Source organism: Myotis davidii, unplaced genomic scaffold, assembly GCF_000327345.1.
Source record: "Myotis davidii unplaced genomic scaffold, ASM32734v1 scaffold488, whole genome shotgun sequence".
Classification (NCBI taxonomy): Eukaryota; Metazoa; Chordata; class Mammalia; order Chiroptera; family Vespertilionidae; genus Myotis; species Myotis davidii.
The window spans coordinates 3,398,519-3,415,369 of NW_006300365.1; the positions used below are offsets into that span (position 1 = coordinate 3,398,519).

At 36.5% G+C, this 16,851-nt stretch overlaps 1 protein-coding gene across 1 annotated transcript in view; it reads right to left on the reverse strand.

The window, feature by feature from the left end:
• The window catches only part of PCDH17 (protocadherin 17), a gene marked incomplete at its 5' end in the record, with an annotated part of 100,600 nt that extends 83,750 nt beyond the window's left edge, over nucleotides 1–16,850 (reverse strand). The window contains one exon of the mRNA XM_006776759.2: nucleotides 14,415–16,850. Within this exon, the coding sequence (XP_006776822.1) occupies nucleotides 14,415–16,850 (2,436 nt within the window). The remainder of the gene's footprint in view (nucleotides 1–14,414) is intronic.
• Nucleotide 16,851: the final 1 nt, after the last annotated feature.

A 16,851-nucleotide genomic window follows, 5' to 3' on the forward strand; every position in this document is an offset into this window, starting at 1 on the left:
ATATGAAGTTACATTAGTTACTTTAACCAGATCTAGGATTAAATAACTATGCTGACTCTTTGTCAAATATACACCAGCCCATTAAACCTGATTTTTTTTAAATTTCATTCAAAAGGTAATTGTGTTGAAAGTGTACTGAATGTGACTCTTATCAGATTAACTTCAAGCATCCAACTTGAAAACATAGTTTGAAATTGTGGTCTAAACTGGCAGCTAAAGGTCAATGAATCAAATTTCCAATTATATTTCCTGGGAGCAGATGGGTACAATGAAATCTAATGATTGAATTTTAAATGCTTTCATTTCTCCTTTTATGTTTTCCAACATGTTGACTCTACCTTAATGCTCTAACAAGATAATAGGTTTATTACAATTAACCAACTGAAATGGTATTTCCATTTTCCAATTATTTATATCATGTTACCTGGGGATATTGAATCAGAGCTCCTGTCCTTCTTCCACCCCCAGCGCCTTTCCATCACCATAGCACATATCCACCAAAAAAAAAGAAACCCTAAACTGTAATATCATTAAATAACAGATGTGTCCTTGAAGATTTCATTTCTTTGGTAAAATAATAAAAAAAATAAAGCTCAAGTTGACTGAGGCTCAATGGGAAATTTCAAATGAAAATAATTTTAAGAAATTTGTTGGCTGAGTTTATAAATTTCCTTTCCTTATGCTATAAATTGATATGTTAGTTTATTTCTCTGACCTGCATAGACATAAATATATAAAGAAAGTTTATCAAGAGATAAAAATAAAATTAAACAGTCTAAGGCGTGGCAGATGGGGGACTTAATCTCTACTATATCTCAATAGTGCACACTTGCCTGAAGAATAAGAAGAGAGCATCATCTGCAGAGGTTCATTTTAATGCTTTCATATAAAAGAAAATAAACATTTTACCTATCAAAATATGTACTGAAGCTTAGATTAAAGGAAATCCAAGAAGTCTTTAACTGATAAAAATGTTTCTTGTTGCATTTAAATAATGCTAAACATAATATTATTCAAACCAACCAATCTCAAATCTAATCCAATCCTAAATTGCTCCACTGTGTCATATCAATATATGATTATCAGATCCAAATGTACATCTAGTTAAATATTAATTTGGTGGTAAACACCACCATGGTCTCATCAACATAGATATCTAATTTTTAAAATACATTTACATTAGATATAAATATACAAGGTTCTTAAGGTATCTCTGTAAAAATATATATTTTCTGATTGGATATCACAGAAGAGACTAGGTGGTAAGGATAAGAAAGAAGAATTAGAACACGTCAGTATAAGACAAATAATGCTTCGTTTTTGCTTCACTCAAATTATGTGTTTTGTGATGCTTTTTAAATATTTAAACAACTTTTTGAAGTTTTTACAAATGATACATGTTTTAGGTTATATGGTTTTGTGGGAAGACTGACATAAATGCATAAAAAACTGATATACTTACAACATGTTTGAAGATCACATTTCCAGTAAATTTCTAAGCTGTATTTAAAACAGTGATTTTCAACTGGTGTGCCCACAAGCATTTTTAAAACATGCAATACCTGACTAGTTAGTCAGAAGCACAGTTCCCCTCTCCTTTAGATTGTCAGATAAAATGACAAAAGCCAACACAACAATAGCTGCTGGGTATTTATGCCCTATCTTGACCCATAAATATATAGGTCAGACAATAGAATTGCAAGTTAGTGGTCATGTGAAATAATAGGTTAATTCTTGGTACCAGAAATCCTTGTATACAAGTTATAGGCACATGAATCTTTTAAAAGTCACTTTGGAGCAAAAAGGGTAGGTAATTACTAATATTCTTTTTGAAAACAATCAAAATTATATATATTTTTTGTCAGATTCAGCAAAAGAGATATCTTTTGGTGGGCTGCGAAATTTTAGTAATTACTTTATATGTGCCATGAAATAAAAAGGGTTTAATATTGCTGTTCTAAAAGAAAGAATTTATGATCGTTCAAGAAATAGCACATTCAGAGAAACGAGTAAATTTCAGACAGGTTTTGGAATGCTACAGGCTGTCTGAGAGAATACCTGTTCCTAGGTAAGCCTTCTGTAGTGGCATGAAACCAAGACTTGGCCTGGTAGCCCACCCAGAGATGGCACCCACTGCAAGTGTGCCTTCTTTCCCCAGATGATAAACATTCCAGGGTGAGTTTACAGATAGACGTGAACTATAATGTTTACGTAATTGTGGGTGTAAATGTCCCCATTGAGAACTCACTATTTGTCAGCTAATCATATAAAATATTGTGGGGGAGGGGAGATAGACTTATGTAATACTTTAAACAATACATAATTTAAGTTAAAAAATCATATAAAATGTTTAACACTATTTGTTTAATCTTTCAGAACATCTTTCTTTTATTTTTGAATGTTTTAACAATGAACCATAAATTGCTTAAATTTACATTTCTATGCTCCTTTCTACATTGTCCTCCATTTTATATCCCAGATACTCTGGCATGTAAAATAATTAAATCTTAATACAGTTTAAAAGCTCATTCTACTTGAAGCCGTTATTCTATCAGCCCCTCCTTATCGTTTGATATAGATTTTGCAATTAAAATTTTAAATTCAGATATATAGTGATTAAGTCCTAGAATAGCTTAAAAGTAGTAAATTATTTTAATTAAGGGCTTTTAAAATTTTTTCATTTTTAGTAATTGAATTAATGATTATGGATTGAACAACTCTGCAGGGGTAGATTTTCTTTAAATAACAACACTAAAATGGGCAATATATTGTTGATAAGAGTGCTTAGTGCATGTTTTCTCAATAGGTGCCTGACAATTTCCTAATACCTATACAACACAGATCCAGAAAATTGAAAAGAATTTTGTAAGTTGCGTTATTATTATACACATGATAAATATCCATGATTTCTTTTCCCATTATCAGATGGCAAATCTAATAATCACTTGGTACCAAAGTGAATATCATAAAATCACATGTCAATAAATTTAAATAAATGTAATCCCCAAATAACTATTTATGGCTTATATAATTTCATTTCTTTAAAAGTCATTTTTTAAAAAGCATTAATATTATGTCTTCAAAAGAATAAGAATCTTAGCCGAGACCGGTTTGGCTCAGTGGATAGGGCGTCGGCCTGCGGGCTGAGGGGTCCCAAGTTCGATTCCGGTCAGGGGCATGTACCTGGGTTGCGGGCACATCCCCAGTGGGAGATGTGCAGGAGGCAGCTGATCGATGTTTATCTCTCATCGATGTTTCTAGCTCTCTGTCTCTCTCCTTTCCTCTCTGTGAAAAATCAATAAAATATATTTTAAAAAAAGAATAATAATCTTAAACTTAAATATATAAAAAGGATCACATTGATTATGTATATATAAAACACAAATTATGTGAAAGTTGATGCTTATAATTATGAACCTTGATCAAGTTTTATTCATGAACTTTTAATATGACCAATAGAATTCTATAGGAATTTTTATTGTAGTTATTTGAAAGGTAAAAACTATAACTAATAATTATCAAAATAAGTCGCCTTCAAATAAATTATTTTCCAGCATGTAGTTATTTCATTATTTTAATGTAAATAATATTTCATACTTTGGCCTTAGTAATTTTTTTTTAAAATATATTTTATTGATTTTCCACAGAGAGGAAGGGAGAGAGATAGAGAGTTAGAAACATCGATGAGAGAGAAACATCGACCAGCCGCCTCCTGCACATCCCCTACTGGGGACATGCCCGCAACCCAGGTACATGCCCTTGACCGGAATCGAACCCGGGACCTTTCAGTCCGCAGGCCGATGCTCTATCCATTGAGCCAAACCGGTTTCGGCAGGCCTTAGTAATTTTTAAGTGTGAGTTTTAAGCTCTGGCTCATATTTTATTATTGGTCATAAGAAATTATAAAGAATTCTAATTTTTAAGTGCCTACCATGAGAAACCAGGGTAAGTTCTCTCAACTGCAAAAGCAAACGAGAATGTGGCCCTTGTCCTCAAGTGTTCTGCTATCTAAACTGCTTTGTGACAAATATCTTCACCGCTGGTTATAACACTGATGCGGAGGTTTAAAACTCTTCAGCCTGAATTACACACATTATTTGTGTGTAGGTCAATTAGATCTTTATTAAGAACAGAGATTATACACCACAACCCAAAGAAGGAATAAATGGAAATTGGTAGCATGTTAAATCACCTATTATCTAGTCTCAATATATTCATTAGGGCTTTTTATAATTCTTATGCATTAAATAGCTTTAGGATCAAGCATAGAATGAAAATAGTTTCATTGATTTCTGCTGATTAAATCTTACTTCATATTTCAAAGAACTGCACTTTTCTTTTTACCTACTAGGCTAAATCCTTCTTTCTCAACACTGCTAAACGGTCTTACTAGCATTTACTTCAAACTTAACCAGGCAACAGAGGAACATAATGGAAAATATTATCTAATTCTTTGCTAAGACTTTATATTGTCAACTTTTCACCCAAGGCAAATTTTAATAGCTGACATGTGGATCTTTATTTCTAAAGATATACTATAGAAACACTGACATAACTTTTAACCACAGCAAACAGAGACACTCTAACAAGCAGTTGACACCAAATCCAAAAATGCATGAGGAACAGAAAGATCCTGGCAGGAATTAATCTGCCATTTTCACACATCTGCCCAAGGGAGGCATTGTAATTGCAAAAATTTACTCTAAGACTGCTGAGACTCATAGTAATTATGTTTCTTTTTTTTTGTAATAGAAATAGCCACAGGTAGTAACAAATTGGGTTTTGAGATGGGGAATTGGGCATACATTCCAACCTAAATTACTATGTAATTGTCTTGCTTATGAAAAAATCATGGAACATCTATTGCTCAACAACAACAAAAAAGTTTCCTTAAATGTGTTCCTTGTCTTTTATTTTCTCTCCAATTAGGCATACTGTTTCATTCGTTGATATTGGCATATCTGATATTAGGGCCTCACTGTAAAATAGGCTTTTGCCAATAACCCTTACAAATTCCTGTGAGTATGATTTGTTTAATAGGGTAGTTGACTTATTTTCTGCCTTATTATCATCTCGGGATAAATAGTAGCTTTCCTAGAAGATCAGGACCCAGAAGTTTAGCTGATAATTACTACTATCCAGGCATCTACCAATACTAAACTTGCAAGATTACAGACTTTCTTTTTTCAATTTGTGTGTTGCATTAAAATATTTGCTATGTTACATATATATACATATGCTCTCAATAACCCTCTATCTTATTACAATTAGGCCCATGCATTAACAACATATTTTCATTGGTTTTGTACAATTATGAACCATGCCAAGGAAGAAGTAATATATATCACCATTTTTTTTAATCAGGAAATTCTGATTTCATCAACCAAGTTTAAGATAAGAGATTAGACATTGGTTTAAAACAAACAAACAAAAAACATTTTATTAAGGTAACACAAAGTGATGTAAAGATTAAAATAATAATAAAGCAATCAAGTTTTATGCCTTGATGTTAAGTTTTATCCTAATGATAATGATAATGATAGATCATTGATTCACATTATTTTGCATGACATACAACTCCTCTTATTCACATTCTTAATGCAATGAGTTGATTTGAAATAAATTATTTAAAAATAGATGCAAAATTTTAAAAGCAAAATAGGAAGCAAGATACTTATGCCCCAAGAAGAGACTTATTAGAATTCACCAATATTTAGACAATATTCACTTTGAATTGTGTTTTGTGAGCTTTTTGTTGGTTTGTTTGCTTGCTTGCTTGTTTGTTTGTTTGATTTTTTTGCTGACAAACCTATAAAATAAAAATAAATTATTTTAAGGTTGCTCAGATAGTTATGGCACTATATAAAGATGTGTCATTAAGCAATTATCAATTTTAAGCTTGAAAATAATCCCTGTTGAAGTTAATTCCTTTTTCTCCAAAACATTAAATAATATTTTTCTTAGTAAATTTTACTGAGATTTTAAGCACATTATTTCTCAAAAATTCTAAAATTTTACTGTCATCTCATCTACTGAAATGAGGACATTGGTAAAAGCATATAGCAGCCACTTTACACTGTACTTAAATAAGCCTTCATGATAATCATAGGTGAATTATTTTTACAAGTATCTATTCTGCATGTGCAATTGCTATGGTGAAATTGTAAAAAGAAATTATCAATTATTCAGTCATACAGTAATAACAGTATATTCTGATATAATATGCTTTGTGCAAAATAAACAGCTTAACAAAATAAAATGAACAGCTTTCAGCAAAGGTATTAATAATGGGGTCTGTGAATTAAAAAGAAATATTATATCTATAGTTTTAGGACTCAAAACTGATGTATGTGTACATAGTGCAAATAAATAAAAATTTAAGGCTTCATCTAAGTCATTTCTAGTCTAAGCCTGGATTATAAAAATAAGAAAAGATATTTGGACCCCTACCATTTCTACCTACAATAAAATACCTGTTGCATTTCTGCTTTTTAAAATTAAACTTTTGGGATTCAGGATATATAGCTGTATTTCCATTTGAGTTTTATTGAATTAGAGGACACAAAAAAATAGGTAAAAGTATAGTTAGTCATTAGGTAGTGGATTCACATATAAATACTGTAAAGAAGTATGCTAAATGGAGACTTACTGGTATGCTTAAATGACATTTTTAAAAATGCATCACTAAAGAAGCTTAAAGCATATCTAAAGCACCAAGTTGTTGAAAATAAATTACTTAGTCACATTGTAAATTAAATCTGTTATTTAAAAACATATATGTGCCCTGGCCAGGTGGCTCAGTTAGTTGTAGTGCTATCTTGTATACCAAAAGGCTGCATGTTCCATTCTGTCAGGGCACATACCTAGTTTGTGGGTTCAATGCCTGGTCAGGGCATGTGTGGGAGGCAACTGATGGTTGTTTCTCTCTCACATCAATGCTTCTCTCTATCTTCCTCTCTGTCTAAAAATAAATAAACATATCCTTGGGTAACGATTGAGGAAATATATGTATATGGTATATGTTTGTGTACATGTACATGTACATGTATATATGCTATTAGAAGAATATTAGAACCTTTCTGCATGTAAAGTCATTATGTATATTATGTGTTAATATAATTTTAAAACATGTACCCAGTGTCTCTTAAAAGTAGTATATATTTATTAAACAATTATGAATGTGTAACTTTGAAAGCTTGAAATAGAGTTTTAATGCTCTCGTTTTCAAATTCCACAAAGGCTGCTGTTAGCTGATAAAGAGAGTGAACAAGAAATTGTCCTTTAAATGGTCCCTTTAATGTGTTCCACCAATTAAAGTCATTCAAAAACATTACAAGTTTAAAAAATAATAAACATTGCTCAGACAGGGTATATTCCAGAACCAAGCTTACAGGATTACATTTATCTTTACCTTGCTTGTTTTTCATCCAATGTAAATATGGCCCATGACTATATTATTAAATAGAAACATAAATAAAATAACACAGATCTTTAAATATTTCAAAATGATTGCTGTAAAATGCATTTCTAATACTATTAAATTATTTTAATATATTCCATCTCTTTAATCAGACCAAAGTCTATTTATGTAGATTAGTTACATCTAAAGTCTCATTTATCCAACCTGTATTTATCCTTTGATCACAAAGCTTGTTAACTTAAATTGTCCTTTATTATTATGATTCACTTTCCCATAATTATGCTGTTTGACTACCTTATTTTTTGAATAAATATATGCAAATGTGCTAATCATGTTCAGCACAGCTATGCTAGATGCTCAATGAACTGTATGAGCCATTTCACTACAATAAAACTGCCTGGAAGAGATCCAGGGCAAGGCCTACAAATACCAGTAATCAGAATGTTAGTAGGACCAGGACATACAAATGGAAGTGTGTCACATGTATAGCAATAGATTCTCTCAAACACTGTCTGAAACCAATTCACAATCTATCATTGGGAGACCCAGGTGCACACAAGTGGTAGATGCCACCTACACAGCCACAATTTGCATCTGTACTTTGTTGTCTTTTTTCCTTTACCTTACAAATATGGAACTTAGACTTCTGCAGTGGCAAGAAAGCTCTAGCAAGCTTCTGCTTAGTCACAGCCGGAAAGTTTGATGTCATTAAGGACTTCTTTATTGTGGATAATTTATTTCAGAAGACCAAAGGATAGCAATATGTCACTGTCAAAGCTGGTGGTGAAAGCTATGACTAACTGTAAAATCCTGTGTGGCCATAGAAAGGAAAAGCTTGTCAATGTCTCTTTTACTAAACTAGGCTGACAATAGATTAGTGTAGGTCTGATGAACTTTAAAAGTATTTTGTAGATAGGTGGTAAAAGTCACACTATCTTAAAATGGATAAGCGAAATGAACTTCATGTTATTCTCTAACAAATACTAGTATATAGTCACTGGTTGAAGGAATTCAATACAAAAATAAATAAATCCTTCCCTAATGGCTTGACTAAAATATGACTTTAAGATAATGCCCTGTGGGATTTATTAAACAGAAAGTATCACTGAGGGGAATACATTCTGGAGCAATGAGTAATATCATAATTAGCAGGTGCATTTGTAAGAATTTACCCACTATTGAGTGTCTTGCAAGACCTCTCAGCATAGGGAGTTAAGTTTTACTTCCGAACTGGCGTGAGCCCAGTTCTAGTAGTTTCATCTTCCTCCTCTTATTTCATCATCAGACTCACAGCATACCTTCTCACAGTGCTTCCACCCATCCTACCACCCTCCAGAAGAAGCAGAAACTTGCAAGGTGTGGTTTTTTTCTCTTAATTTGCACAAGGTCCACTGAATGCTAGTTGTTCCTTAACTTCTCTTCTCTAGAATGACTGGCTCTATTCTAAGGAACGTCAAACTGTTTGAAGATTTAAAACAGTAAAATCAACAACTTTTAACATATTTTCAAAGGAAAATAAAGGTTTGTGCTCCTCATTAAAAAGAGAACTGACTTTGAAAGAATAAAGTATTAACATGGGCTAATGTCTGTGCTTATGTATTTGCGTACATTTACTGAAAATATAAAGCCATGTTTATATGTATTTATATTTGAATTTTGCCAAGAAGTTTTATCATTGTTCACATTTCCATAATTATAGGCAGAGCCAACCTTCGCTGTAGTAAATGCATGTAACCCTTCATTAATCTTCAAAACACAAAATAGTTTCTTAATTTACACCTTTTATTTTATATATTCCTATTGCATAATATTGCATAAGCAGAACTAACAGAAAAAAAAAATTGAAACCTGACAATGGCAATGAAACATGATAAACTATAAATATTGTATTTTTACCTTGAATTTAATATTTATCTGGAGGTTTTTAAGAATGTTTCTCTTAAAATATGTATATTTCTTAATAATCTAATAGAGATGATATTTGGAATCATTTTAATAATTAATTTATTTTAATATCCTATATAAGTCTGTGTCTATGCATTCTAAAAAAAAAGAAAGAATGTATATTATAACATAAACTTTATGGAGAAAAGTTTCTGGAAAATATGGCATTGGAGTTCTTTTGGTGTGGTTTAGACAATATAGTCACAGGCAATAGAAAAATGTTTGAAACATATAAATTTTCTTCTTAACTAAAAAATATGTTGAAGCAGATGAGAGAGGAATTGTAAGGCATACTTTTCCATTACCTGATATTTTTCATGATTGCACACAGCCTTAAATAACATAAAGATACCAAAATCCTCTAAGTAGACTTACATATACCACTAGTATTTAATGCAATTATAAAACTCACTCATAGACCTCAAGTAAAATTATAGAATTCACTCATAGAATCCAACTAAAATGTAAAATTATCTTACTTTTACATTTATAAAAGACTGATGGATTATCATCTCAGTGTAAGAACAAGAATTGCCTAACTAGTATTTTGAAAATTTTATTGAAAACTAAAAGCTAGTGGATAAAGACGTAATAACTTATGAGTAGTTATATCAACTAATATTAAAAATAAGATTCTCGGGTTTCTAGTTCATATTGTGCATTTATTTATAGTAAAATTGAGAAATGCACACAGATTTATATTGGAGCTCGGACTGTTATGGGCACACACAAAACTAAGAGTAAAAGTAACACTATATTAAAAATGATGATAATATTTTGCATTTTAAATTCTTCTGTGAAGAAAGTCAAAACACCTTAATGGCTGATTATCTTTTTAAGTAAGTTTATTTGCACTTTATACTGCTTTTAATATACAATAAAACAGAAAAAGTTTTACGATTATGTACTCGTGTTAATTTAAAGTAGGAATTAATCCTACCTTTAAAAAAATTAAAGACAAGTGCACAAGACACTCTTGGAGGCATGTAGTAAGAAAGAAACATTCCCTTTTTACTCAACCAACCATTACCCCTAGAAATAAAGAGGTATGTGGAGCTTATGGAAATGATTGCATGTAGCTAATCAAACTTTGCTAAATTAGAATAACATTGCAGGAAAATATCTTCAAAATTATAAGTAAAGAAAAAAAATATTCACACACTTTATGTTTGTTACTGAAATTGCTAACACACTAGAGTGTAGTTTTGAAGACCATGATCTAGGGAAATCACCTGGGTTCCTATTGTCAATAAAGAAGAGAATAAAGAAGTGGGAATAGAAGTATACAATGAATAATGTTCCTAGTAAAGATACAATTTTTCTTTCACCTTTTCATTCTAAAACACTGAATTTATTGTCCATACTATAATACTTTAGTCATCTATGTCTCAATTTCATTTTTATAGACTTATCATGTGTTTAATTCCCTTTTTATTGAAAATGCCAGATATGTATAGCAAAAGGATTTTCTCTTCTAACATAAAAAAGTCTAAAATCAACCCTAATGTGAATCTTTTAAAACTGAACTGTAAAAAACTATGTAAGAATATATTCCTTTCAAAATTTTATTTTAGTAGGTATTATTCTCCTGGCTCTATACATTTTCTTCTCTGAAAGCATACTAAGATGACTTATAGTAGTGCTACCAAAAAATATGAAAACACAGATATTCAAGCAAATACTGGAAATATACCCACTAGTAAGAACTCCCCAGTCTTCTCCCTCTTCTCAGCGAAGTCTTCCTTGAAAACACCTGTTGAGAAGTTTCTCTGAGACTTACATAATTTTATAAGCCACAATAAGCAGTTACTTGTGACAATTAGTGATAATCTCTACTTGATTTTAGATTCTCATGTTAATATATAAAATAATTCATATGGAAATTGTTTCTGTGAAAAGTGCTTTTATAAATTTGTATAACAATCTATTTGCCTTACCTACCACAAATCTATGTTCCTATTTTTCAAAATAAATTTTATAGCTTTAAAATGAATAAAATATTTCATTATAACAATCTTTTATTATGAGTCACGCTACTGAGGGTATTTTAATCACTGGTCTATTGGTTAAACACTTCAGAGATGATTTCACTTCAGCTGAGATACTTGAAATAAAATCTCTTAAAAACCTGAAATAAAATCTCTTCTCGCAAAGTCCTCTTTCTTCATTAGCTTACATAATTGTACCACATCCATATTCAATAAAATACCCTTATGCCCAAGAACCTACAAATCTCAACCTTAAAATTTTAAGCCCTACGACTCACATAAAATCTTTTGATACTAAAATAAATCTTAATTTGAGCTGTAACATGAGTCTTGGAAATCCTGAAGTTTCTAAGTTTTATGTCACCACTCTCTATCAATGCATCTCAGACAATTATGAAACTCTTTTCATTCCATCAATACAAATACACCATACACCTTCTACATGCTGGAAAATAAGATAAACCAGGTCTAGTAGCTGCTAGTCCAAGTGTCCTCTGATGGATTAAAATTCATCCTTAGAAATACACATGAGATTAATAGTTTGCTTCCTCAGCAGGCTGAGTTAAATACACTCACTAATAAATGCACTTGAAACAAGATTATGGGATACCTGAACACTTTAATTTAAACATATCACTTCAGCCCAGAGTATTTGTAGCATGCCAGTTTTAAAAATGAAGAAAAAAGTAAGGTAACTAAAGTCAATTTACTCTGTTTTCCAAAGTAGATGTTGAGAAAAACCTGATACTTTTAAAAGGAAATTAACTTAGTAGGAATTTACAGAGCATCCCTTATAGGATTGCAAAAATTCAACAGAAAAAACAAGCCTGTTTTAACAATTTATATTGAGGATATTTCCAGATTTCCAGGGGAAGAGCAATATGGGGCGGGGGGAGCAGGGGGAGCCGGGGAGAGGGCGCAGGGAAGGAAGGGGAATTCAAGAATTTAAAACATTTTTTCTGGGTCTTTATGGTGTGGATTAAGATTCAAGAAAAAAAGGAATGGCAAGGAAGTGTGTCCTTCTGTTTTCTGTTTAAACTATCTCTCTCCTTCTCTTCCAGTGTGTGTGTGATTTGCTTTTCCTCAAGTTTTACTGCTAATGAGAATCATCATCATCATCATCATCATCATCATCATCATCATCACCACCACCACCACCATCCACCCACCCATTAAGCAATGACCAGCTTCAAGAACACTAAGATATAAATACAATGTGGCACCCCAATCCTCAAAACCTCCTGGATACTTCTATCCAAGATTGTTCCTCACTATTAGACCAACTTCATTTTTACATGGAGCCTAAATAAGAATTCAACTGATAGAGCTTAAAGTAGAAGATCCAGCATTAAGCCTCTGGGATCCCATTGCAATGTCAATGGTAAAAATATAAGAGTGTATAACATGTGTATTTGTGAAATGACTGTAAAAGATTTATAAATATATATATATTTAACATCTCTCTTTAAAAAGATTATCATAAATACCAGTTTTCTACAGTCACAGAAAGACTTTCATGGAAACCATGATTTTTTTAAGGGAGAAATTTCTTGTTCAGTTTTATTAAACCTCAAAAAGCCATGATTACTGGTATCAGTAAACACTAAAAAGTGAAATTTAATGTTAGTACAATTAATACTTTGGTATATTCAGTGGCATGAAGTACAAGAATCTCTTTTACAAGGGCATTATACTATTATAAGAAAATAAGTTTTGCTAAGTTTTAGCATTTGTTACATTTGTCTCAGAAAATATAAGGTTATGAAATTTTAAAACCCTATTTGAATAATAAAAACATTACTTAAGCGTCATTTAAAGGTGTTTGCTTTTGAAAGCATAAAATAATGAACAAATTATTTTCATTTGCCCCAAACTAATCTTCCTCCCAAAGTGTCACTCATAGTTAAACTCAGTTTTGAATTTCCAGTACTGCTCATCCAGAGTAATTTGTAGTAACTCACATTCATAATAGAGGAGAATTAAGTTTTCCTGTGACACAACTCAATAGTGGATAAAAGAAACTAGGCAATGACTAGACACAATACAGTCACCTGCTGCTGTTAAAATCGATGTCCATGCTGGGTCATTTTTTTCATATATCAAAACCTTCGAACAATACTATCTAATACATAATAAATATCACTTAGACATACAGAAAATACACAGTATGCAAACTAAATGCATCCTGGAATTCTTTATGGCAAGTGCCTTTAGTGCAACTTTGCTTCCTGTTTTCAAGAGCCCCAAAGCAGCCCATGACCTTCTTGTGAACTTTCTACATCCATCAGTGACAGCAAAACACAGATCAGGAAAACCACAGGGCAGAATAAATTGAAACTTTTCATAGATAGTCACTCATCATTACCCAGAGTCTACATTTATACAAACTTTTGAAAGATCCTAAGAGTATATGTCACATTTCCAAAGCTTAAGCAACTTAATGCATTATGCTGCAGTTTTAGTTAAAGAGTAGATAGAATTCATGTCCTTGCAAATACTTTTTAAATATCAAGCTGACTTTGGGGGTGGCAGTGAAAACTGGCTCAAGTTGATTGAGGCTCTGGAATTCTGGCAGGTTTCTATATTTCACTTTAGGTAGTTAACTCCTTAACATCTGGGTACACATTTCTCTGACTTGGCATTATATATTTTAATGGACTTAAATGCACTTTTAAAGTGAATTAGGTAAAACATTTTTTTTTTCTACTCTGGAAATCCTTTCTTACAGGAAAAAAAAATGTAGAGCATCAAACAAAAATAAGGTAAAATAAACTATGAATAAACTTAACCTTGCTAACATTTTTAAAACTACAAAAATAAACTTTAAAAATGCAACAAAAGTAAGACATTTACATCTTGTAGATTTTAGACTATTTACATGGGAGAGAATATGTATAGATAATGTTGTACACAGGCAGTGGCAAAAGTGTAAACCATTTTCATTAGAAAAAAAAAATCCCCTCTCCCTGCTGCTGCCAGTGGCTTGTCCTGTAAGAAAGGTTTCAGGACAGCTCCCAAACCAGCAATCAAGTGAAGTCCCAGTGATGCTAAAAGTCTCCTACCTGAATTATGGACATCCGAGTGGCTGGGGTCTCGCTGGCATTAGTCCCTTGTCCGGTGAAGCTGGAGTGGCAGCCCGCGTGCCCCTGAGGAACAGTCAGGCTGTTGGAGGCCGGTTTGAGGTACATCACCTCGGACCGGGGCGAGCTGAGGGGCAGGCGGGTCTGGTAGTCGAAGTACATGGGGGACGTGGCCAGGGAGGGGCTGCTCACCACGTTCATGACGTTCATGGCGTTCCGCTCCTCCACCTCGCTCTGCACCAGCATGATATCGTTTTTGTTGATCTTCTTCTTCTTGCCCTTGCCCCCGCCCAGCTGCGGGTGGCTGTACTCGGCGATGCGGCAGTTGTAAGTGCGGATCTCCTTGTTCTCTCGCTTGCACTTGACCGCGATGGTGATCATGGCCGCGAGCAGGATGATGGAGATAGTGCTCAGAGTCACGATGAGCGGCAGCGACATGTCCCAGTGATGCTGCTCCCCGTTCACGCGGGGCACCCCCTCGGGCAAGGAGCCGCTCACCGAGCGGATGATCAGCTTGGCCACCGCGGACAGGGTGGGCTTGCCGTGGTCCGTCACCTTCACCACGAGCTCCACGACGGGAGTCACGTCCTCCCAGAAGGGGTGCAGCGTGCGGATCTCGCCGCTGGACGGATCTATTTCAAACAGGTGGTCATCGTTGCCGTCCACGATCTCGTAGGTGAGGCGCCCGCTCTCGCCGAAGTCGCTGTCCAGGGCGCGCACGGTGCTCACCAGGTAGCCCAGGCCGGCGTTGCGCGGCACCTGCAGCTCGGCTGTGTCGTTCTGCAGCGTGGGCAGCACGATCACCGGCGCGTTGTCGTTCACGTCCAGCACCGTCACCCTCACGGTGGCATTGCTCTCCAGGTGCGCGGGCGCCCCGGAGTCCTTAGCCAGCACCTTGAACTCAAAAGCCTTGGTCTGCTCGTAGTTAAAGGAGCGCAGGGCGTAGATGGCCCCGTTGGTGGGGTTCACGGACACGTAGGTGTAGATGGACACGTCGCCGATGTGCGAGGGCAGGATGGAGTAGGACACCGTGCCGTTTTGGCCCAGGTCGGGGTCCTGGGCGAGCACGGAGCCCAGGTACTCTCCTGGGATGTTGTTCTCATGCACCTGCAGCACGTACAGTCCCTTGGTGAAACGAGGTGGGTTGTCATTCTCATCCAGAATCTTGACGGCGAACGACTTGGTGGAATTGAGGGGAGGGGAGCCCCCGTCCCGCGCCACGATGGTCACGTTGTACTCGTCCTGTGTCTCCCGGTCCAGCGGGCGGTCAGTCACGACCGTGTAGAAGTTATCGTAGTTCTCCTCCAGCTTGAAGGGCACCGGTCCTCCCGGCCCGCCCAGGCCGCCGGCCGCCCCACCTCCGCCCAGGACCCGGCACTGCAGCTGCCCGTTCTTACCCGAGTCGCGGTCAGTGACCCGCACGAGGGCGATGACGGTGCCCGGCGGGGCGGCCTCACTCAGCGCCCCCTGGCGCACGGAGACGAAACCGATGGACGGCGCGTTGTCGTTGCGGTCGATGAGCTTGACAGTGACCTTGCAGTGGGCCGGGATGGGGTTGGGACCCAGGTCTCGAGCCTGCACGTCGATCTCCAGCATGCCGTTCTCCTCATAGTCCAGGTTGCCTTTGACACGGATCAGGCCGGTCTTGGGGTCGATGGAGAAGAGCTCCCGCACGCGGTCGGGCACGTAGCTGCTGAAGGAGTAGAGCACTTCGCCATTGGGGCCTTCATCGGCGTCCGTGGCATTCAGGTCGATGACCACGGTGCCCACCGGGGAGTTCTCGGGCAGTTCCACCAGGTAGGAGGGCGCCTCGAAGACGGGGCTGTTGTCGTTGGAGTCGATCACCTTCACGTTGATCTGCACCGTGGCGGAGCGCGGCGGCTCCCCGCCGTCCAGGGCGGTCAGCACGAGCGTGTGGTGGTTCTGCTGCTCGCGGTCCAGCGCCTTCTGGATCACCAGCTCCGGGAACTTGGTGCCGTCGCCCCGGGACTTGACGTCCAGCGCGAAGAGGCCGTGGTCGTCGCGGGTGAGCAGATAGGTGCGGAGCCCGTTCTCGCCCGCGTCGGGGTCGTGCGCGCTGGTGAGGGGGAAGCGGGTGCCGGGGGCCGCGTTCTCCGAGATGTCCATCTCGATCTGGTCGGAAGGGAAGGAGGGCGCATTGTCGTTGATGTCCTGGATCTCCACCTTGATCATGCAGATCTCCTTGTCGTTGGCGAACACCTCGAGGGACAGCTGGCACTTGGCGTTGTGGCGGCACAGGGACTCGCGGTCGATGCGCTGCTTGGTGTAGAGGAGCCCGCTGTCCGCGTCCACGTCCAGCAGGTGCGGCGCCGAGTTCTCCAGCACCCGGTAGCTGCCGGACTTGCTGCGCCCGCCGCCGCCGCGCTCTGCGGGCGGAAGCCCCGGCTGCAGCCGCGCA